Source organism: Perca fluviatilis, chromosome 1 (assembly GCF_010015445.1).
Source record: "Perca fluviatilis chromosome 1, GENO_Pfluv_1.0, whole genome shotgun sequence".
NCBI classification, from domain to species: domain Eukaryota; kingdom Metazoa; phylum Chordata; class Actinopteri; order Perciformes; family Percidae; genus Perca; species Perca fluviatilis.
In genome coordinates, this window is record NC_053112.1 from 329,812 (window position 1) to 354,159 (window position 24,348).

At 38.3% G+C, this 24,348-nt stretch overlaps 1 protein-coding gene and 1 pseudogene across 1 annotated transcript in view; one reads left to right on the forward strand and one right to left on the reverse strand.

Annotated features, from left to right (window-relative positions):
- The window catches only part of LOC120560351 (shematrin-like protein 3), a 10,352-nt gene extending 10,130 nt beyond the window's left edge, over positions 1–222 (reverse strand). Inside the window, exon 1 of the mRNA XM_039802745.1 lies at positions 85–222. Within this exon, the coding sequence (XP_039658679.1) occupies positions 85–222 (138 nt within the window). The remainder of the gene's footprint in view (positions 1–84) is intronic.
- Positions 223–255: 33 nt separating this feature from the next.
- The window catches only part of LOC120560403, a 69,728-nt pseudogene continuing 45,635 nt past the window's right edge, over positions 256–24,348 (forward strand).

Genomic DNA, 24,348 nt, shown 5'->3' on the forward strand with positions numbered 1-24,348 from the left:
AAGTCGTGACTTACGGGGCTGAGACGCAGCATCGATCACACAGCTTCAGCACAGTCTGAAGCTGTGTGATTGGACAGGTGTTACTGAAATGCATCCTGGGAGTCTTGAGTAGACTGGAGAACGATCCGAGAGACGAGCGGGGGAGGTGTTGTTTTTAGCAGCGTGAAGGGACACCGCTGCAGAGAACAGCTGTTTTCTGTCTCCCCGTCCGGCTGGCGTCATGGCGTCCGTGTTAGTTAACGTATAACGGTGTAGATGCGTACACCATCTCCTATCGTACTAAAATAGTTCACTGAAACGTGTTTCTGAGAACATTTTAAAGTGGCCATATTATGAAACAAACACTTTTCCTGGGATTTGGGGTGTTCTTTTGTGTCTCTGGTGCTTCCACACACATACACACTCTGAAAAACATCCATCCATGGTGTTCTGAGTGAGATCTGGTTTCTGAATGTGTCCTGCCTTCAGTCTCCTCATGTATCTCCCACTCCGACCGGTCCTACGAGAAACCAGTGCGTGCAAAAGGTTCCTAGGTATGTATCGCATGTAAACAAACAGACATTGGGGGGAATAATAATATAATAATAAGGTACTTTATTTGTCACATACACGTACATGTAGCGAAATTCATTCTCTGCATTTAACCCATCCCTCAAGGGAGCAGTGGGCAGCCAATGACAGCGCCCGGGGACCAACTCCAGATCTGAGCCAGTGCCTTGATCAAGGGCACTGCCTGGAGGACCTAGTCCATGTTTTTGATGGTGGGGGAAACCGGAGCACCCGGAAGAAACCCACGCAAACATGGGGAGAACATGCAAATACACGCGCTATCTCGCCTGCAGTCGGAACGGAAGCGGTTTGACGCAAATTAGCGACAGTCGGCGTTAAGGGGTTAACAATAACCCTTTCTGTCTTTTGTTCCAGATAAACACGAATGGATTTGTGTCCGTGGTCGAGCCCCCGTCAGAGGAGCAGTACCTCGGGAAGATGCCCGCCAGTTTCAAAATGATCGCCGCCCTGCTGGGCGACCTGGACGACAGCGACGGACGGGGGAAGGTCCACTTCAGGTGGGACGGCGGCCCCGGGGCGCGGAATCGAACCGCCGAACTCGTGAGGCGAGCGTTCCCCAGAGACGACGCGGAGGAGCAGCCCGCCGGCGTCCTCGTCGTCACCTGGGAAAACGTGGCCGCCCGGGGGACGCCTGGACGCGGAGACGGACTGGACGCCAAGGTGGGACGCGTCAGAGACGTGGACTTGTGTTCTTTATTTGTGCGTGTGAGATAGAGAAGAAGAAATAAACAATGACATAATCAAATGCACAGGTGGGATAGAAAAAGGAACCGCCCTAAGTAAAGATACTGGAGCTGTACATGCTTGGCACACATGTGCAAATTAACTTAAATATTTAAAGGTCCCATGACATGGTGCTCTTTGGATGCTTTTATATAGACCTTAGTCAGTGGTGTAGTCTATATTTTTGTAGTGAGTATTCTGTGATTTTCCCCTCCCAGCCTCATACTCGCCTGTCCCAGAGCGACGCAATGTGACGTTTCCGAATACGAAGCGTAGCCAGATGTCCACAGCGCTGTGTCAGCGATAGCGTAGCAATGTATGTTCATTTTAGTTTCTAGCTTCCATGGAAGTTAGATGGCACCAACATTTGGTCTAATCATAACTGGTCTGGCAACCCAGAGGCCAGTGTTTTGTTACCAGATTTGTGTGCATGGTGACTTACGATGGGGGGGTCTGGGGGTCCACCCCCTGAACATTTTGATCATTAAATACTTAATTTCCTGCATTCTGGTGAATTTGTATGCACTTATTTTTTATTTTTTTTAACCTTTTTCTGAATACATTTATGCTGGAAATATCTTTATCTAAAGGGAAACATAGATTACAATCCAAATATAAAAACATAATGGAATATATTACAGTAAGGCTCTCAGGCATTCTGTATTTCTTTCATCTTTTTATTCTCCTTTGGATCGATGTTTCTAATTATATCTGAGTCAGCACACATGTAGCCTAGCATCATTTACTCTTCCCTCTTTTGCTTCTTTTGTTGAAGAAGTAACCTCCTTAAATGTGCATATTAAAATTATTCACCTGAATGATACATTAATTCATTTTAATGAATTAATAAACCCCTGGACTGTAATATTTCAGATGTGTTTGAGCAAGATTTCTGCTCATGTTCAAAACTTTGTGCACATTCAAAATACAGCATATCTCATCTGTGTTCTCTGAGGTTTGGAGGAGTCGTGATATTTTGCGAAAAATAAAGTGTTAATACAATAGGCTATTACAAGAATAAATTCACTATATTTCAGAAAATAATCTACCTGCACCATAGTCTGCTGTGCATTGCTCTGCTGAGACGGTAGATCTCAGACCTCCTGACAGACTCAGAGCCCCGTTTGGATTTAATAGACACCCCTACACTGCCACACAAAACCTTGACTAATAATTAGCATTATCATACAAGTTTTGTATCAATTAGTAATAACATCTGATGAACAGGGCCTGAATTTACTCAAAAGTATTTAATAAATTGTTTACAGTCGTCATCACCATAGCTAACAAATGCATAAAAAGCAGACGAAAGGAGAAAAAAAGCTCCACTCTTTTTATTTTAGTTAATTATCTGACCATTGATAACTAACATTATAATATAGTAATTCAATTGTGTAAAGTAATGCACATTTAAGATTTAAGAATTTACTCTAATTTGCATTGTCACTGACCCTCCATTGATTAGATCAGCTTTGCATGTGTGCTGATATTTACCTAATAACGTTCTGTCCCTCCACTCTAACCAAGGATGCCTGGTTTTAAACTCCCTAGCCGGACTTTCAGTCCACAATGCTGGCCACGAGTTCTTCTCACCATCTCAAACAAGGAAATATAAACATTGTATTTTGGTTGCTGCTTTACTCAGACACACAGACACACACACACACACACACACACACACACACACACACACACACACACACACACACACACACAAACACACACACACACACACACACACACACACACACACACACGCGATGTCATATAAGCTACTGTCACTTACCAGGTAACAACAGTAAAGTTGCTGTAGACTTTTTAGTCTGTTTTTTGTAACGGTAACGTTAACGATCGGTCATCATGATCTGTAGCAGCTGCAGTGTCACCCGACGCGGCAGCAGCTTCAGGACGGACTTATGAAAACACTGAAGTCGTGTTATTTAGGTCTGTTTACGTTTCATATCTCGTTACTTTAAAACGTTGTTCAAACCTTATATATATGGCAATGGTTCAAACTCTACCAGTTGCGATAAAGGAAAGAGCACGCAAAGAATGACCGCCAAACAACTTGTTGTTGCTTAGTAACTTTAAAAGTGACGTCGCGTCAGATCCAGGGCACGGCCACGGAAGCCCCAAAGGTCCAAATGTCAGAGCTTCACAACACAGACGGGGTGAATTTATGAATGAAAGTGAGAACTTTCTGTCACCACGATGTTGTTACGTATCATCGCGCTTTTGTAAGTGGGTATACGGAAATACTTGACTTTTCCTAGTGGGTATACGGCGTATACCTGCGTATCACGTAGACTACACCACTGACCTTAGTGGTCCCCTAATACTGTATCTGAAGTCTCTTTTATATAGACCTTAGTGGTCCCCTAATACTGTATCTGAAGTCTCTTTTATATAGACCTTAGTGGTCCCCTAATACTGTATCTGAAGTCTCTTTTATATAGACCTTAGTGGTCCCCTAATACTGTATCTGAAGTCTCTTTTATATAGACCTTAGTGGTCCCCTAATACTGTATCTGAAGTCTCTTTTATATAGACCTTAGTGGTCCCCTAATACTGTATCTGAAGTCTCTTTTATATAGACCTTAGTGGCCCCTAATACTGTATCTGAAGTCTCTTTTATATAGACCTTAGTGGTCCCCTAATACTGTATCTGAAGTCTCTTTTATATAGACCTTAGTGGTCCCCTAATAATACTGTATCTGAAGTCTCTTTTATATAGACCTTAGTGGTCCCCTAATACTGTATCTGAAGTCTCTTTTATATAGACCTTAGTGGTCCCCTAATACTGTATCTGAAGTCTCTTTTATATAGACCTTAGTGGTCTCCTAATACTGTATCGAAGTCTCTTTTACATAGACCTTAGTGGTCCCCTAATACTGTATCTGAAGTCTCTTTTATATAGACCTTAGTGGTCCCCTAATACTGTATCTGAAGTCTCTTTAATATAGACCTTAGTGGTCCCCTAATACTGTATCTGAAGTCTCTTTTATATAGACCTAGTGGTCCCCTAATACTGTATCTGAAGTCTCTTTTATATAGACCTTAGTGGTCCCCTAATACTGTATCTGAAGTCTCTTTTATATAGACCTTAGTGGTCCCCTAATACTGTATCTAAAGTCTCTTTTATATAGACCTTAGTGGTCCCCTAATACTGTATCTGAAGTCTCTTTTATATAGGCCTTAGTGGTCCCCTAATACTGTATCTGAAGTCTCTTTTATATAGACCTTAGTGGTCCCCTAATACTGTATCTAAAGTCTCTTTTATATAGACCTTAGTGGTCCCCTAATACTGTATCTGAAGTCTCTTTTATATAGACCTTAGTGGTCCCCTAATACTGTATCTAAAGTCTCTTTTATATAGACCTTAGTGGTCCCCTAATACTGTATCTGAAGTCTCTTTTATATAGACCTTAGTGGTCCCCTAATACTGTATCTGAAGTCTCTTTTATATAGGCCTTAGTGGTCCCCTAATACTGTATCTGAAGTCTCTTTTATATATAGACCTTAGTGGTCCCCTAATACTGTATCTAAAGTCTCTTTTATATAGACCTTAGTGGTCCCCTAATACTGTATCTGAAGTCTCTTTTATATAGACCTTAGTGGTCCCCTAATACTGTATCTGAAGTCTCTTTTATATAGGCCTTAGTGGTCCCTTAATACTGTATCTGAAGTCTCTTTGATATAGACCTTAGTGGTCCCCTAATACTGTATCTGAAGTCTCTTTTATATAGGCCTTAGTGGTCCCCTAATACTGTATCTGAAGTCTCTTTTATATAGACCTTAGTGGTCCCCTAATACTGTATGTGAAGTCTCTTTTATATAGGCCTTAGTGGTCCCCTAATACTGAATCTGAGGTCTCTTATATATAGGCCTTAGTGGTCCCCTAATACTGTATCTGAAGTCTCTTTTATATAGACCTTAGTGGTCCCCTAATACTGTATGTGAAGTCTCTTTTATATAGGCCTTAGTGGTCCCCTAATACTGAATCTGAGGTCTCTTATATATAGGCCTTAGTGGTCCCCTAATACTGTATCTGAAGTCTCTTTTATATAGACCTTAGTGGTCTCCTAATACTGTATCTGAAGTCTCTTTTACATAGACCTTAGTGGTCCCCTAATACTGTATCTGAAGTCTCTTTAATATAGACCTTAGTGGTCCCCTAATACTGTATCTGAAGTCTCTTTATATAGACCTTAGTGGTCCCCTAATACTGTATCTGAAGTCTCTTTTATATAGACCTAGTGGTCCCCTAATACTGTATCTGAAGTCTCTTTTATATAGACCTTAGTGGTCCCCTAATACTGTATCTGAAGTCTCTTTTATATAGACCTTAGTGGTCCCCTAATACTGTATCTAAAGTCTCTTTTATATAGACCTTAGTGGTCCCCTAATACTGTATCTGAAGTCTCTTTTATATAGACCTTAGTGGTCCCCTAATACTGTATCTGAAGTCTCTTTTATATAGACCTTAGTGGTCCCCTAATACTGTATCTGAAGTCTCTTTTATATAGGCCTTAGTGGTCCCCTAATACTGTATCTGAAGTCTCTTTGATATAGACCTTAGTGGTCCCCTAATACTGTATCTGAGGTCTCTTTATATAGGCCTTAGTGGTCCCCTAATACTGTATCTGAAGTCTCTTTTATATAGACCTTAGTGGTCCCCTAATACTGTATCTGAAGTCTCTTTTATATAGACCTTAGTGGTCCCCTAATACTGTATCTGAAGTCTCTTTTATATAGGCCTTAGTGGTCCCCTAATACTGTATCTGAAGTCTCTTTGATATAGACCTTAGTGGTCCCCTAATACTGTATCTGAAGTCTCTTTTATATAGACCTTAGTGGTCCCCTAATACTGTATCTAAAGTCTCTTTTATATAGACCTTAGGGGTCCCCTAATACTGTATCTGAACTACGCACCCGAGGTGGGAGTAAGTCACACATGTGCAAGTCACAAGCCAGTCCCAAGTCACTGTGGTGAGAATGAAGCAAGTCGAGTCCCTGCTATAAGTCTAGCAAGCCACAAGTCAAGTCATACAAAAAAATTACCTTTAACGTTTTTGATTGTGATTGGTTTAAAGAAATGCCAATAAACCAGAGCATGTTTTTTTTTCCCATCCAGGAATGCTGTGTGGACTAGCCAGACCTTACTCCGCAGCGCTGTGGAGGAAGGTCTGGCAAAGGGAGACTGTAATTATAATTAATATAATATAATTTGATTAATAGCACAGCCCTTGCAACACATACCTGCAAATTAGTCGCTTTTTTGCGAGAAAATGTTAGCTAGTTAACACTACACTCGAAAGCAGGTAACGTTAGCCTACCGTTAGCTAGTTAACACTACACTCGACAGCAGGTAACGTTAGCCTACCGTTAGCTAGTTAACACTACACTCGACAGCATGTAACGTTAGCCTACCGTTAGCTAGTTAACACTATACTCGACAGCAGGTAACGTTAGCCTACCGATAGCTAGTTAGCACTACACTCGACAGCAGGTAACGTTAGCCTACCGTTAGCTAGTTAACACTACACTCGACAGCAGGTAACGCGTTAGCCTACCGATAGCCAGTTAACACTACACTCGACAGCAGGTAACGTTAGTCTACCGTTAGCTAGTTAACACTACACTTCGACAGCAGGTAACGTTAGCCTACCGTTGCTAGCGTTAACCCTACAATCGACAGCAGGTAACGTTAGCCTACCGTTAGCCAGTTAACACTACACTCGACAGCAGGTAACGCTCGCCTACCGTTAGCCAGTTAACACGCACTTCGACAGCAGGTAACGTTACCCGCTAGCCAGTTAACAACTACACTCGGCAGCAGGTAACGTTAGCCTACCGATAGCCAGTTAACACTACACTCGACAGCAGGTAACGCGGGCCTACCGTTAGCCAGTTAACCCTACACTCGACAGCAGGTAACGTTCTACCGTTAGCTAGTTAACACTACACTCGACAGCAGGTAACGTTAGCCTACCGTTAGCCAGTTAACACTACACTCGACAGCAGGTAACGTTAGCCTACCGTTAGCCAGTTAACACTACACTCGACAGCAGGTAACGTTAGCCTACCGTTAGCCAGTTAACACTACACTCGACAGCAGGTAACGTTAGCCTACCGATAGCCAGTTAACACTACACTCGACAGCAGGTAACGTTAGCCTACCGTTAGCCAGTTAACACTACACTCGACAGCAGGTAACGTTAGCCTACCGTTAGCCAGTTAACCCTACACTCGACAGCAGGTAACGTTAGCCTACCGTTAGCCAGATAACACTACCGACAGCAGGTAACGTTAGCCACGCCAGCCAATTAACACATCGACAGCAGGTAAGGTTAGCCTACCGTTAGCTAGCTACTTTCACACTACGGCAGCAGGTAACGTTAGCCTACCGATAGCTAGTTAACACTACACTCGACAGCAGGTAACGTTAGCCTACCGTTAGCCAGTTAACACTACACTCGACAGCAGGTAACGTTAGCCTACCGTTAGCCAGTTAACACTACACTCGACAGCAGGTAACGTTAGCCTACCGTTAGCCAGTTAACACTACACTCGACAGCAGGTAACGTTAGCCTACCGTTAGCCAGTTAACACTACACTCGACAGCAGGTAACGTTAGCCTACCGATAGCCAGTTAACACTACACTCGACAGCAGGTAACGTTAGCCTACCGATAGCCAGTTAACACTACACTCGACAGCAGGTAACGTTAGCCTACCGTTAGCCAGTTAACCCTACACTCGACAGCAGGTAACGTTAGCCTACCGTTAGCCAGTTAACACTACACTCGACAGCAGGTAACGTTAGCCTACCGTTAGCCAATTAACACTACACTCGACAGCAGGTAAGGTTAGCCTACCGTTAGCTAGTTAACACTACACTCGACAGCAGGTAACGTTAGCCTACCGATAGCTAGTTAACACTACACTCGACAGCAGGTAACGTTAGCCTACCGATAGCTAGTTAACACTACACTCGACAGCAGGTAACGTTAGCCTACCGTTAGCCAGTTAACCCTACACTCGACAGCAGGTAACGTTAGCCTACCGTTAGCTAGTTAACCCTACACTCGACAGCAGGTAACGTTAGCCTACCGTTAGCCAGTTAACACTACACTCGACAGCAGGTAACATTAGCCTACCGATAGCCAGTTAACACTACACTCGACAGCAGGTAACGTTAGCCTACCGTTAGCTAGCAGCTGGAGTAAACACGGTTAAAATGCTGAAAAAAAAATGTCTGAAAAACAACACTAGAGTGCTAGAGATGTGTCACCTTTTTCAGCCCTTCTGAGTTTGCAGGTATGGCATCAACGTATTGTTTTGTACTTTCAGAGAAACACTTTCCAGCTGGTTGTGGCCTCCATGGAGCTGTCGTCCTTCGCCATCCTCCTGTACCCCCGAGACCGACTGCAGTTCCTCTCCACGCCAGTCGGGGGCGAGAGTAAGCTCCTCGAGGCTGGCTTCAACGAAGGCCTTGTGGTGGGCTGGTGGTGGAGCGAAACACAGGGGACCTACTTCCGCACCACCACCGACGAAGAGACTTCCATCAGGGAGCTCACTGAGTACGAATCTGCTCGAATGTCAAAGATACACAAAACCCAGTGTTTCCTCTATGTTGATTTGACCGTGGTGCCCCCCCCGGTATCAGAAACAGGGCTGCATTGTTAGAGTGCATGTCGGAGAATAGCGCGGACACACGAGGGTAACTAGCCAGTTGAGATGGTGTGTGTGTACGTCCTTGAGAACTGTTCCTTTAAGCCTGGTCCTGTATCAGTCTATAGGTCCTGTATCAGTCTATAGGTCTTGTATTAGTCTATAGGTCCTGTATTAGTCTATAGGTCCTGTATTAGTCTATAGGTCTTGTATCAGTCTATAGGTCCTGTATTAGTCTATAGGTCCTGTATTAGTCTATAGGTCTTGTATTAGTCTATAGGTCCTGTATCAGTCTATAGGTCCTGTATTAGTCTATAGGTCCTGTATCAGTCTATAGGTCCTGTATTAGTCTATAGGTCCTGTATTAGTCTATAGGTCCTGTATCAGTCTATAGGTCCTGTATTAGTCTATAGGTCTTGTATTAGTCTATAGGTCTTGTATTAGTCTATAGGTCTTGTATTAGTCTATAGGTCTTGTATTTGTCTTTAGGTCTTGTATTAGTCTATAGGTCTTGTATCAGTCTATAGGTCTTGTATTAGTCTACAGGTCTTGTATTAGTCTATAGGTCTTGTATTTGTCTTTAGGTCTTGTATTAGTCTATAGGTCTTGTATTAGTCTATAGGTCTTGTATTAGTCTATAGGTCTTGTATTTGTCTTTAGGTCTTGTATCAGTCTATAGGTCTTGTATTAGTCTATAGGTCTTGTATTTGTCTTTAGGTCTTGTATTAGTCTATAGGTCTTGTATCAGTCTATAGGTCTTGTATCAGTCTATAGGTCTTGTATTAGTCTATAGGTCTTGTATTTGTCTTTAGGTCTTGTATTAGTCTATAGGTCCTGTATTAGTCTATAGGTCTTGTATTTGTATTTAGGTCCTGTATTAGTCTATGGGTCTTGTATTAGTCTATAGGTCTTTTATTTGTCTTTAGGTCTTTTATTTGTCTTTAGGTCTTGTATTATTCTATAGGGCTGGTATCAGTCTATAGGTCTTGTATTAGTCTATAGGTCTTGTATTTGTCTATAGGTCTTGTATTTGTCTTTAGGTCTTGTATCAGTCTATAGGTCTTGTATTAGTCTATAGGTCCTGTATTAGTCTATAGGTCTTGTATTAGTCTATAGATCCTGTATTAGTCTATAGGTCCTGTATTAGTCTATAGGTATTGTATTAGTTTATAGGTCTTGTATTAGTCTATAGATGCTGTATCAGTCTATAGGTCTTGTATTAGTCTATAGATCCTGTATTAGTCTATAGGTCTTGTATCAGTCTATAGATGCTGTATCAGTCTATAGGTCCTGTATTAGTCTATAGATCCTGTATTAGTCTATAGGTCTTGTATCAGTCTATAGATGCTGTATCAGTCTATAGGTTTTGCATTAGTCTATAGGTCTTGTATTAGTCTATAGGTCCTGTATTAGTCTGTAGGTCCTGTATCAGTCTATAGGTATTGTATTAGTCTATAGGTCCTCTATCAGTCTATAGGTCCTGTATTAGTCTATAGGTCTTGTATTAGTCTATAGGTCTTGTATTAGTCTATAGGTCCTGTATTAGTCTATAGGTCTTGTATTAGTCTATAGGTCTTGTATTAGTCTATAGGTCTTGTATTTGTCTTTAGGTCTTGTATTAGTCTTTAGGTCTTGTCTTTAGGTCTTGTATTATTCTATAGGTCTTTTATCAGTCTATAGGTCCTGTATTAGTCTATAGGTCCTGTATCAGTCTATAGGTCTTGTATTAGTCTATAGGTCTTGTATTAGTCTTTAGGTCTTGTATTAGTCTATAGGTCCTGTATTAGTCTATAAGTCCTGTATCAGTCTATAGGTCTTGTATTAGTCTATAAGTCTTGTATCAGTCTATAGGTCTTGTATCAGTCTATAGGTCCTGTATCAGTCTATAGGTCCTGTATCAGTCTATAGGTCTTGTATCAGTCTATAGGTCCTGTATCAGTCTATAGGTCTTGTATCAGTCTATAGGTCTTGTATCAGTCTATAGGTCTTGTAAATTTAAATTAAGTTAACTGGTGATTTTCGTTCTAAATTGCACGTGGTTGTTGATTCGATATAATGGCGATTGCTCACGTTTGTATTTGAAGTGCATTATTTCCATGCTGAAGTAGTGACACTGCATTAAGATAATGTAATTAATAGTGGGTTTATTGGTATTAAGATAATGTAATTAATATTAATAGTGGGTTTATTGGTATTAAGATAATGCAATTAATATTAATAGTGGGTTTATTGGTATTAAGATAATGCAATTAATATTAATAGTGGGTTTATTGGTATTTGCTACAGAATGCTTAGCCTATATGTCAAGATCAAAGTTGGCCTATATAGTAACAGAAAAAATACAGTTCAGTCACAACTGAGAATATGCCTCATTGTGTGTGTGAATAGAGGTGAATACATATATTAGTTTGTGTTGCAGCAGAGTGTCAGGACCGTTTCATGTTGGCGGGGATGGTGTTCGTGCCCCCACTGCTAAAATTGCAAAACTGATTTGATACGGTGGCCCTGAAGGTCAAAACGTGGAATCATTTCAGAAAACACTACAACATTTCTTGTCTTGTCTTTTTAATTGAGTTATCTTCCTTCCTTTATCCAACCAGAAAGACGAACTCAGGACAGAATGGAGTTTGGGTGTACGAGATCGGCTCCTCGCCGTTCTTCGTCGCCATTACACCTGGGATGGTCGCCACCCTTCCTGAGGAAGACGCCACCGAGCCGCCCGTCACCGAGCCGCCCGTCACCGAGCCGCCCGTCACCGTGTCGCCGAGCCGATCCGACAAACCTCAGGTGGCACCGGAAGAAAACCAAGAGTCCCCGACAGACGAGACTCCCAAGGAGTACCGACCCGTCACGGCAGAGTACGCCGAACCAGAAACCGAGGAACCGGATTACGCAGAGTACCCCGAAACGGAGACGCCAACGTACACCCAACCCGAGAGGGCCGATCCAAGGTCCCCGGAGCCATCCGAGCCGAGACACCCTGACCGATCTGAGACTGGTTCCACCCGCTTTGAGCCTTTGCAGCCAACCGTCCCCGAAACCACTGAGCCGAGAGACCCTACGTCTGAGCCGAGGTACCCTGAGCGAACCGAGAGCGGGTACCCCGTCTCTGAGCGAACCGAGAGCGGGTACCCCGTCTCTGAGCGAACCGAGAGCGAGTACCCAGTCTCTGAGCGAACCGAGAGCGGGTACCCAGTCTCTGAGCGAACCGAGAGCGAGTACCCCGTCTCTGAGCCTTTGCAACCGAGATACACCATCCCTGAAAACGTTGAGCCGAGATACTCTCCAGTCCAGCCAAGATACCCTGAACCAGTCCAACCAGTGCCTCCACGTTCCCGCTCCCAGCAGCCCCAGATCGTCGTCATAGATGAAGATGAAAATCTGGACGTGAACGGTAAAAAAAAGATCAAAACTTTTGGATGTAAACAAGCGTTTTTTTTTTCTTCTTGTCAATTGTCTTAATGTAGCTTTTAAAATTCAGCTCTAAGGTCCATGACTACACCAAGATTTCTGGCTTTGTCTGTTTTTCTTAAAGGTCCCATGACATGGTGCTCTTTTATATAGGCCTTAGTGGTCCCCTAATACTGTATCTGAAGTCTCTTTTATATAGGCCTTAGTGGTCCCCTAATACTGTATCTGAAGTCTCTTTTATATAGACCTTAGTGGTCCCCTAATACTGTATCTGAAGTCTCTTTTATATAGACCTTAGTGGTCCCCTAATACTGTATCTGAAGTCTCTTTATATAGACCTTAGTGGTCCCCTAATACTGTATCTGAAGTCTCTTTTATATAGACCTTAGTGGTCCCCTAATACTGTATCTGAAGTCTCTTTATATAGACCTTAGTGGTCCCCTAATACTGTATCTGAAGTCTCTTTTATATAGACCTTAGTGGTCCCCTAATACTGTATCTGAAGTCTCTTTTATATAGACCTTAGTGGTCCCCTAATACTGTATCTGAAGTCTCTTTTATATAGACCTTAGTGGTCCCCTAATACTGTATCTGAAGTCTCTTTTATATAGACCTTAGTGGTCCTCTAATACTGTATCTGAAGTCTCTTTTATATAGGCCTTAGTGGTCCCCTAATACTGTATCTGAAGTCTCTTTTATATAGGTCTTAGTGGTCCCCTAATACTGTATCTGAAGTCTCTTTTATATAGACCTTAGTGGTCCCCTAATACTGTATCTGAAGTCTCTTTTATATAGACCTTAGTGGTCCCCTAATACTGTATCTGAAGTCTCTTTTATATAGACCTTAGTGGTCCCCTAATACTGTATCTGAAGTCTCTTTTATATAGGCCTTAGTGGTCCCCTAATACTGTATCTGAAGTCTCTTTTATATAGGCCTTAGTGGTCCCCTAATACTGTATCTGAAGTCTCTTTTATATAGGCCTTAGTGGTCCCCTAATACTGTTTCTGAAGTCTCTTTTATATAGACCTTAGTGGTCCCCTAATACTGTATCTGAAGTCTCTTTTATATAGGCCTTAGTGGTCCCCTAATACTGTATCTGAAGTCTCTTTTATATAGACCTTAGTGGTCCCCTAATACTGTTTCTGAAGTCTCTTTTATATAGACCTTAGTGGTCCCCTAATACTGTATCTGAAGTCTCTTTTATATAGACCTTAGTGGTCCCCTAATACTGTATCTGAAGTCTCTTTTATATAGACCTTAGTGGTCCCCTAATACTGTATCTGAAGTCTCTTTTATATAGACCTTAGTGGTCCTCTAATACTGTATCTGAAGTCTCTTTTATATAGACCTTAGTGGTCCCCTAATACTGTATCTGAAGTCTCTTTTATATAGGCCTTAGTGGTCCCCTAATACTGTATCTGAAGTCTCTTTTATATAGACCTTAGTGGTCCCCTAATACTGTATCTGAAGTCTCTTTTATATAGGCCTTAGTGGTCCCCTAATACTGTATCTGAAGTCTCTTTTATATAGACCTTAGTGGTCCCCTAATACTGTATCTGAAGTCTCTTTTATATAGCCTTTAGTGGTCCCCTAATACTGTATCTGAAGTCTCTTTTATATAGACCTTAGTGGTCCCCTAATACTGTATCTGAAGTCTCTTTTATATAGACCTTAGTGGTCCCCTAATACTGTATCTGAAGTCTCTTTTATATAGACCTTAGTGGTCCCCTAATACTGTATCTGCAAAGCAGAGAAAGGGGAGGTAACATTGCCCCTTATGACCTCATAAGGAGAAGATTCCTGATTGGTCCATCTGAGCTTTCATTTTCTCAAAGGCAGAGCAGGATACCCAGGGCTCTGTTTACACCTATCACCATTTCTAGCCACTGGGGGACCATAGGCAGGCTGGGGGAACTCATATTAATGTTAGAAATCCTCATAAAGTGAAATTTTCATTCCATGGGATCTTTTACGTTTTTTTGTTTCAATTGAACCCAAATGGGTTCGTTCTTTGGTTGTTTTTTCACAGTATTCGCGTACAATTCTGAGACGTGCGTCCTGAACAGGCACAAGTGCTCAGCTTTCGCTGACTGCCGGGATTACAGCAACGGGTACTGCTGCCATTGTAGGCCTGGATTCTACGGTAACGGGAAGGACTGTGTCGCCGAAGGTGAGAAGCATTTTCGCTTTTACTTCAACTGTTTATGTTTTAAGAAGCAGAAGTTATCTGAGGATACTTCACAGATCTAGACCACGCTCTAAAATGTACAGAGACCATTCTCCCCCAAGAGCAAGCATGTGGTGCCGCCCAAGGCGATTGTGATTGGTTTAAAGTGCCCATATTATGAAAAAAAAACACTTTTTCTGGTGATTTGGGGTGTTCTTTTGTGTCTCTGGTGCTTCCACACACATACACACTTTGAAAAAAATCCATCCATGCTGTTTTGAGTGAGATACGGTTTCTGAATGTGTCCTGCCTTCAGTCTCCTGGTGAGCTGGTCAAAATCTGCAAAAGCTAAAGCTAATGCTAACGATAGCATGCTACCTCGTTCTCAATAGCAAAGCACTGCTACAACACACACAAGGTCACCATAATCTACCAAAAGAACTACTTCCATGTGCTCCCTGGTTTAGAAGAAGTCTCCCAGCTGATCCTGCCTTGGAACTGACTGAAGTTGGAGAAACAGCCTTTCTTTTACTGTCTATGGAGCTAGCTGACATGAGCTACGATCTGAGCTACTGAGCATGTGCGAGTGCAATCAAAGATAGTACAGAAGAAGAAGAGAGGTCTCACTCTGTAGCTAAAAGAGAGACCTGAACACAGGGTGAAAAGAGGAGCTGCAGCAATGTGCAGTACAACAAAAAGATGTAAATCTATCCTGGTACAACCTCTAAAATACAATTTATTAACCTGAAAATGAGCAGAATATGGGAACTTTAAACAAACGCCAATAAACCAGAGCACGTTTTTCTCCCATCCAGGAATGCTGTGTGGACTAGCCAGCCCTTCCTCCGCAGCGCTGTGGAGGAAGGTCTGCCAAAGCGACACTATGCCAACCCTAATAACTCTAACCTGGAACTACTGAACCTTCTGCTCTACTGAATCAAATCGTTGTCGTTTTTTTCCAGGAAAACCGCAGAGAATGAACGGAAAGGTGAACGGTCGAGTGTTTGTGGGGAACTCGCCTTCGCCCGTGGAGATCAGTAACAACGACTTGCACTCGTACGTGGTAGCCAATGACGGACGGGCCTACGTGGCCATCAGCAACATCCCCGACAGCCTGGGACCCTCCCTGCAGCCGCTGTCCTCCCTCGGGGGAGTCATCGGCTGGGCCTTCGCCCTGGAGCAGCCCGGCTACCACAACGGCTTCAGTCTCATCGGTGAGCCCACGTCAAAGTCAAAGTCAAGTTTATTTCATCCATAAAAATGGAAATTACAGTGCTCACACCCGCCTAATACAATACAATAAATACAATACAATATAATACAATACAATACAATACAAAATTTATAAAAATGTACGTTTAAAGTGCTTGTTGTGCTGTCTGATAGCCTGAGGTATAAAAGAGAGAGCATACCGCTTAGTTCGTGTCACGGGAGGCCTTAGCCTACCACTACGTTCCATAACCCTACCAGGCAGATTACCATGAAGAGGGTGACCCGGTTCCCTCAGTATTTTCTGTGTCATTTTTGCCAGACGGTCTTCATATACTTGATCCACTGTATTTAACTCTCCTACCATTTTTCCAGCCCTTTTAGTCACTCTATCAAGCCTTCTCGGTTATCCCGGCATTCCAACGTGCTGTTGTGTTCAGTTGTAGGACGGTCCAGGTAATCCAATTCCGATCGCGATTTCGGCTCCTAGCGATCACAGAGAATCAATTTTTGTTGAAAATTCACAGTTCAAAGTGTTTTCACCGTTGATTTATGTGTTTCACTGTTTTTTTTTTATGTTCAATTTATGCAACAGCTTTTCAAAAATCAATGAGTAATCGTGTTAAATATTGACCAAAAATAATCATAATTTGGATAATGAATGAATATGTCTTGGTTTATAAAGTTTGGTAACCGTGGATCGCAATAGAGACATAGTCATACTCTATTGGACCACCGGAGGGGAAACCTAGCCTGGCTCCGCCCCCTCCTACGTATTTACGCTGACATCACGACCAAACGTTAGTGATTTGTTATGGTAGATCCAGAGTGGCTCTGGTACTTCAGAGACAAACGTGCGTCACTTTGTAACACACGTTATAATGCTCGCCTAGCTGCTAGCATGGCACGCCCTCATACTCTGCTTCTGACTGGCTAGTAGTCCTTACCTAGGTACTGTCAGGGCACGCCCTCATACTCTGCTTCTGACTGGCTAGTAGTCCTTACCTAGGTACTGTCAGGGCACGCCCTCATACTCTGCTTCTGACTGGCTAGTAGTCCTTACCTAGGTACTGTCAGGGCACCCTCATACTCTGCTTCTGACTGGCTAGTAGTCCTTACCTAGGTACTGTCAGGCACGCCCCTCATACTCTGCTTCTGACTGGCTAGTAGTCCTTACCTAGGTACTGTCAGGACTCCGCCCTCATACTCTGCTTCTGACTGGCTAGTAGTCCTTACCTAGGTACTGTCAGGACTCGCCCTCATACTCTGCTTCTGACTGGCTAGTAGTCCTTACCTAGGTACTGTCAGGACTACGCCCCCTCATACTCTGCTTCTGACTGGCTAGTAGTCCTTACCTAGGTACTGTCAGGACTCTCCCTCATTCTCTGCTTCTGACTGGCTAGTAGTCCTTACCTAGGTACTGTCAGGACACGCCCTTCATACTCTGCTTCTGACTGGCTAGTAGTCCTTACCTAGGTACTGTCAGGCCTCGCCCTCATACTCTGCTTCTGACTGGCTAGTAGTCCTTACCTAGGTACTGTCAGGACTCGCCCTTATACTCTGCTTCTGACTGGCTAGTAGTCCTTACCTAGCTACTGTCAGGCTCGGCCCTCATACTCTGCTTCTGACTGGCTAGTAGTCCTTACCTAGGTACTGTCAGGGCGCCCTCTCATACTCTGCTTCTGACTGGCTAGTAGTCCTTACCTAGCTACTGAGCATGTGCGACTCCCAACAAAGATGGAACAGAAGTCAGAGGTCTCACTCTGTAGCTAAAACAGAGAGCTCAACACACAGGGTGAAAAGAGGAGCTGCAGAAATATGCAGCACAACAAAAATATGGTGTTTTTTGAAAATTAAACCACATAAACCTATTCTGATATAACCTCTAAAATAGAATTATGAACCTGAAAATGAGCATGATATGAGCGCTTTAAACTGACATTTGGATGTTTGACTTGGTAACAAACTGCTTTAAGCTCAACTTACAGAAATACAGTTCGGACCCTCACGTGTTCTCCCCCCCCACGCGTCCACGCAGGCGGCGTGTTCTCGCGGCAGGCCGAGGTGATCTTCCAGCCCGGTAACGAGCGTCTGAGCATCAAGCAGCAGTTCACGGGAATCGACGAACACGACCACCTGGGGGTGACCACCGAGCTGGAGGGGCGCGTGCCTGCCGTCCCGCTGGGATCCACCGTCCAGATCAGCCCCTACAAGGAGATCTACCAGTACGACACCAACCGTAAGGACCGACGGCCTCCAGGCAACAGCTTTGGGCACCATTTTATCACATCATTTTGACATTTTAGCTCATCATTTTGACATTTTAGCTCATAATTATGACATTTTATCACATCATTTTGACATTTTAGCTCATAATTATGACATTTTATCACATCATTTTGACATTTTAACTCATAATTATGACATTTTATCTCATCATTTTAACATTTTATCTCATCATTTTAACATTTTATCTCATAATTTTGATATTTTATCTCATAATTTTGACATTTTATCACATCATTTTGACATTTTATCACATCATTTTGACATTTTAGCTCATAATTATGACATTTTATCACATCATTTTGACATTTTAGCTCATAATTTTGACATTTTATCTCATCATTTTGACATTTGATCTCATCATTTTGACATTTTATCACATCATTTTGATATTTTATCACATCATTTTGACATTTTATCTCATAATTTTGACATTTTATCTCATAATTATGACATTTTATCTCATAATTATGACATTTTATCTCATCATTTTGACATTTTATCTCATAATTATGACATTTTATCTCATCATTTTGACATTTTATCTCATCATTTTGACATTTTATCTCATAATTTTGATATTTTATCTCATCATTTTAACATTTTATCTCATCATTTTAACATTTTATCTCATAATTTTGACATTTTATCACATCATTTTGACATTTTATCACATCATTTTGACATTTTAGCTCATAATTATGACATTTTATCACATCATTTTGACATTTTAGCTCATAATTATGACATTTTATCACATCATTTTGACATTTTAACTCATAATTATGACATTTTATCACATCATTTTGACATTTTAACTCATAATTATGACATTTTATCACATCATTTTGACATTTTAGCTCATAATTATGACATTTTAGCTCATAATTTTGACAATTTATCTCATAATGTTGACATTTTATCTCATAATGTTGACATTTTATCACATCATTTTGACATTTTATCTCATAATTTTGACATTTTATCATAATTTTGAGCTACCATCTGACACGAACCGTAAGGACTGATGGCCTCCCACGCAACAGCTTTGGGCACCAAATAAAACAGCTGTTTTTTTTTATTTTAATCCAAATATAAGCTCATCTTCTTATCACATAATTTTTACATTTTATCTCATAATTTTGACATTTTATCTCATCATTTTTACATTTTATCTCATAATTTTGACATTTTATCTCATCATTTTGACATTTGATCTCATCATTTTGACATTTTATCTCATAATTTTGACATTTTATCTCATAATTATGACATTTTATCTCATAATTATGACATTTTATCTCATCATTTTGACATTTTATCTCATAATTATGACATTTTATCTCATCATTTTGACATTTTATCTCATCATTTTGACATTTTATCTCATAATTTTGATATTTTATCTCATCATTTTAACATTTTATCTCATAATTTTAACATTTTATCTCATAATTTTGATATTTTATCTCATAATTTTGACATTTTATCACATCATTTTGACATTTTATCACATCATTTTGACATTTTAGCTCATAATTATGACATTTTATCACATCATTTTGACATTTTAGCTCATAATTATGACATTTTATCACATCATTTTGACAGTTTAGCTCATAATTATGACATTTTATCACATCATTTTGACATTTTAACTCATAATTATGACATTTTATCACATCATTTTGACATTTTAACTCATAATTATGACATTTTATCACATCATTTTGACATTTTAGCTCATAATTATGACATTTTAGCTCATAATTTTGACAATTTATCTCATAATGTTGACATTTTATCTCATAATGTTGACATTTTATCACATCATTTTGACATTTTATCTCATAATTTTGACATTTTATCATAATTTTGAGCTACCAGTACGACACGAACCGTAAGGACTGATGGCCTCCATGCAACAGCTTTGGGCACCAAATAAAACAGCTGTTTTTTTTATTTTAATCCAAATATAAGCTCATCTTCTTATCACATAATTTTTACATTTTAGCTCATAATTTTGACAATTTATCTCATAATGTTGACATTTTATCTCATAATGTTGACATTTTATCACATCATTTTGACATTTTATCTCATAATTTTGACATTTTATCATAATTTTGAGCTACCAGTACCACGAACGAACCGTAAGGACTGATGGCCTCCATGCAACAGCTTTGGGCACCAAAAAAAAACAGCTGTTTTTTTATTTTAATCCAAATATAAGCTCATCTTCTTATCACATAATTTTTACATTTTATCTCATAATTTTGACATTTTATCTCATCATTTTGACATTTGATCTCATCATTTTGACATTTTATCACATCATTTTGATATTTTATCACATCATTTTGACATTTTATCTCATAATTTTGACATTTTATCTCATAATTATGACATTTTATCTCATAATTATGACATTTTATCTCATCATTTTGACATTTTATCTCATAATTATGACATTTTATCTCATCATTTTGACATTTTATCTCATAATTTTGACATTTTATCATAATTTTGAGCTACCAGTACGACACGAACCGTAAGGACTGATGGCCTCCATGCAACAGCTTTGGGCACCAAATAAAACAGCTGTTTTTTTTATTTTAATCCAAATATAAGCTCATCTTCTTATCACATAATTTTTACATTTTATCTCATAATTTTGACATTTTATCTCATCATTTTGACATTTGATCTCATCATTTTGACATTTTATCACATCATTTTGATATTTTATCACATCATTTTGACATTTTATCTCATAATTTTGACATTTTATCTCATAATTATGACATTTTATCTCATAATTATGACATTTTATCTCATCATTTTGACATTTTATCTCATAATTATGACATTTTATCTCATCATTTTGACATTTTATCTCATCATTTTGACATTTTATCTCATAATTTTGATATTTTATCTCATCATTTTAACATTTTATCTCATCATTTTAACATTTTATCTCATAATTTTGACATTTTATCACATCATTTTGACATTTTATCACATCATTTTGACATTTTAGCTCATAATTATGACATTTTATCACATCATTTTGACATTTTAGCTCATAATTATGACATTTTATCACATCATTTTGACATTTTAACTCATAATTATGACATTTTATCACATCATTTTGACATTTTAACTCATAATTATGACATTTTATCACATCATTTTGACATTTTAGCTCATAATTATGACATTTTAGCTCATAATTTTGACAATTTATCTCATAATGTTGACATTTTATCTCATAATGTTGACATTTTATCACATCATTTTGACATTTTATCTCATAATTTTGACATTTTATCATAATTTTGAGCTACCAGTACGACACGAACCGTAAGGACTGATGGCCTCCATGCAACAGCTTTGGGCACCAAATAAAACAGCTGTTTTTTTTTATTTTAATCCAAATATAAGCTCATCTTCTTATCACATAATTTTTACATTTTATCTCATAATTTTGACATTTTATCTCATCATTTTTACATTTTATCTCATAATTTTGACATTTTATCTCATCATTTTGACATTTGATCTCATCATTTTGACATTTTATCTCATAATTTTGACATTTTATCTCATAATTATGACATTTTATCTCATAATTATGACATTTTATCTCATCATTTTGACATTTTATCTCATAATTATGACATTTTATCTCATCATTTTGACATTTTATCTCATCATTTTGACATTTTATCTCATAATTTTGATATTTTATCTCATAATTTTAACATTTTATCTCATAATTTTAACATTTTATCTCATAATTTTGATATTTTATCTCATAATTTTGACATTTTATCACATCATTTTGACATTTTATCACATCATTTTGACATTTTAGCTCATAATTATGACATTTTATCACATCATTTTGACATTTTAGCTCATAATTATGACATTTTATCACATCATTTTGACAGTTTAGCTCATAATTATGACATTTTATCACATCATTTTGACATTTTAACTCATAATTATGACATTTTATCACATCATTTTGACATTTTAACTCATAATTATGACATTTTATCACATCATTTTGACATTTTAGCTCATAATTATGACATTTTAGCTCATAATTTTGACAATTTATCTCATAATGTTGACATTTTATCTCATAATGTTGACATTTTATCACATCATTTTGACATTTTATCTCATAATTTTGACATTTTATCATAATTTTGAGCTACCAGTACGACACGAACCGTAAGGACTGATGGCCTCCATGCAACAGCTTTGGGCACCAAATAAAACAGCTGTTTTTTTTTATTTTAATCCAAATATAAGCTCATCTTCTTATCACATAATTTTTACATTTTAGCTCATAATTTTGACAATTTATCTCATAATGTTGACATTTTATCTCATAATGTTGACATTTTATCACATCATTTTGACATTTTATCTCATAATTTTGACATTTTATCATAATTTTGAGCTACCAGTACGACACGAACCGTAAGGACTGATGGCCTCCATGCAACAGCTTTGGGCACCAAATAAAACAGCTGTTTTTTTTATTTTAATCCAAATATAAGCTCATCTTCTTATCACATAATTTTTACATTTTATCTCATAATTTTGACATTTTATCTCATCATTTTGACATTTGATCTCATCATTTTGACATTTTATCACATCATTTTGATATTTTATCACATCATTTTGACATTTTATCTCATAATTTTGACATTTTATCATAATTATGACATTTTATCTCATAATTATGACATTTTATCTCATCATTTTGACATTTTATCTCATAATTATGACATTTTATCTCATCATTTTGACATTTTATCTCATCATTTTGACATTTTATCTCATAATTTTGATATTTTATCTCATCATTTTAACATTTTATCTCATCATTTTAACATTTTATCTCATAATTTTGATATTTTATCTCATAATTTTGACATTTTATCACATCATTTTGACATTTTATCACATCATTTTGACATTTTAGCTCATAATTATGACATTTTATCACATCATTTTGACATTTTAGCTCATAATTATGACATTTTATCACATCATTTTGACATTTTAGCTCATAATTATGACATTTTATCACATCATTTTGACATTTTAACTCATAATTATGACATTTTATCACATCATTTTGACATTTTAACTCATAATTATGACATTTTATCACATCATTTTGACATTTTAGCTCATAATTATGACATTTTAGCTCATAATTTTGACAATTTATCTCATAATGTTGACATTTTATCTCATAATGTTGACATTTTATCACATCATTTTGACATTTTATCTCATAATTTTGACATTTTATCATAATTTTGAGCTACCAGTACGAACCAACCGTAAGGGACTGATGGCCTCCATGCAACAGCTTTGGGCACCAAATAAAACAGCTGTTTTTTTTTATTTTAATCCAAATATAAGCTCATCTTCTTATCACATAATTTTTACATTTTATCTCATAATTTTGACATTTTATCTCATCATTTTTACATTTTATCTCATAATTTTGACATTTTATCTCATCATTTTGACATTTGATCTCATCATTTTGACATTTTATCACATCATTTTGATATTTTATCACATCATTTTGACATTTTATCTCATAATTTTGACATTTTATCTCATAATTATGACATTTTATCTCATAATTATGACATTTTATCTCATATCTCAATTATGACATTTTATCTCATCATTTTGACATTTTATCTCATCATTTTGACATTTTATCTCATAATTTTGATATTTTATCTCATCATTTTAACATTTTATCTCATCATTTTAACATTTTATCTCATAATTTTGATATTTTATCTCATAATTTTGACATTTTATCACATCATTTTGACATTTTATCACATCATTTTGACATTTTAGCTCATAATTATGACATTTTATCACATCATTTTGACATTTTAGCTCATAATTATGACATTTTATCACATCATTTTGACATTTTAGCTCATAATTATGACATTTTATCACATCATTTTGACATTTTAACTCATAATTATGACATTTTATCACATCATTTTGACATTTTAACTCATAATTATGACATTTTATCACATCATTTTGACATTTTAGCTCATAATTATGACATTTTAGCTCATAATTTTGACAATTTATCTCATAATGTTGACATTTTATCTCATAATGTTGACATTTTATCACATCATTTTGACATTTTATCTCATAATTTTGACATTTTATCATAATTTTGAGCTACCAGTACGACACGAACCGTAAGGACTGATGGCCTC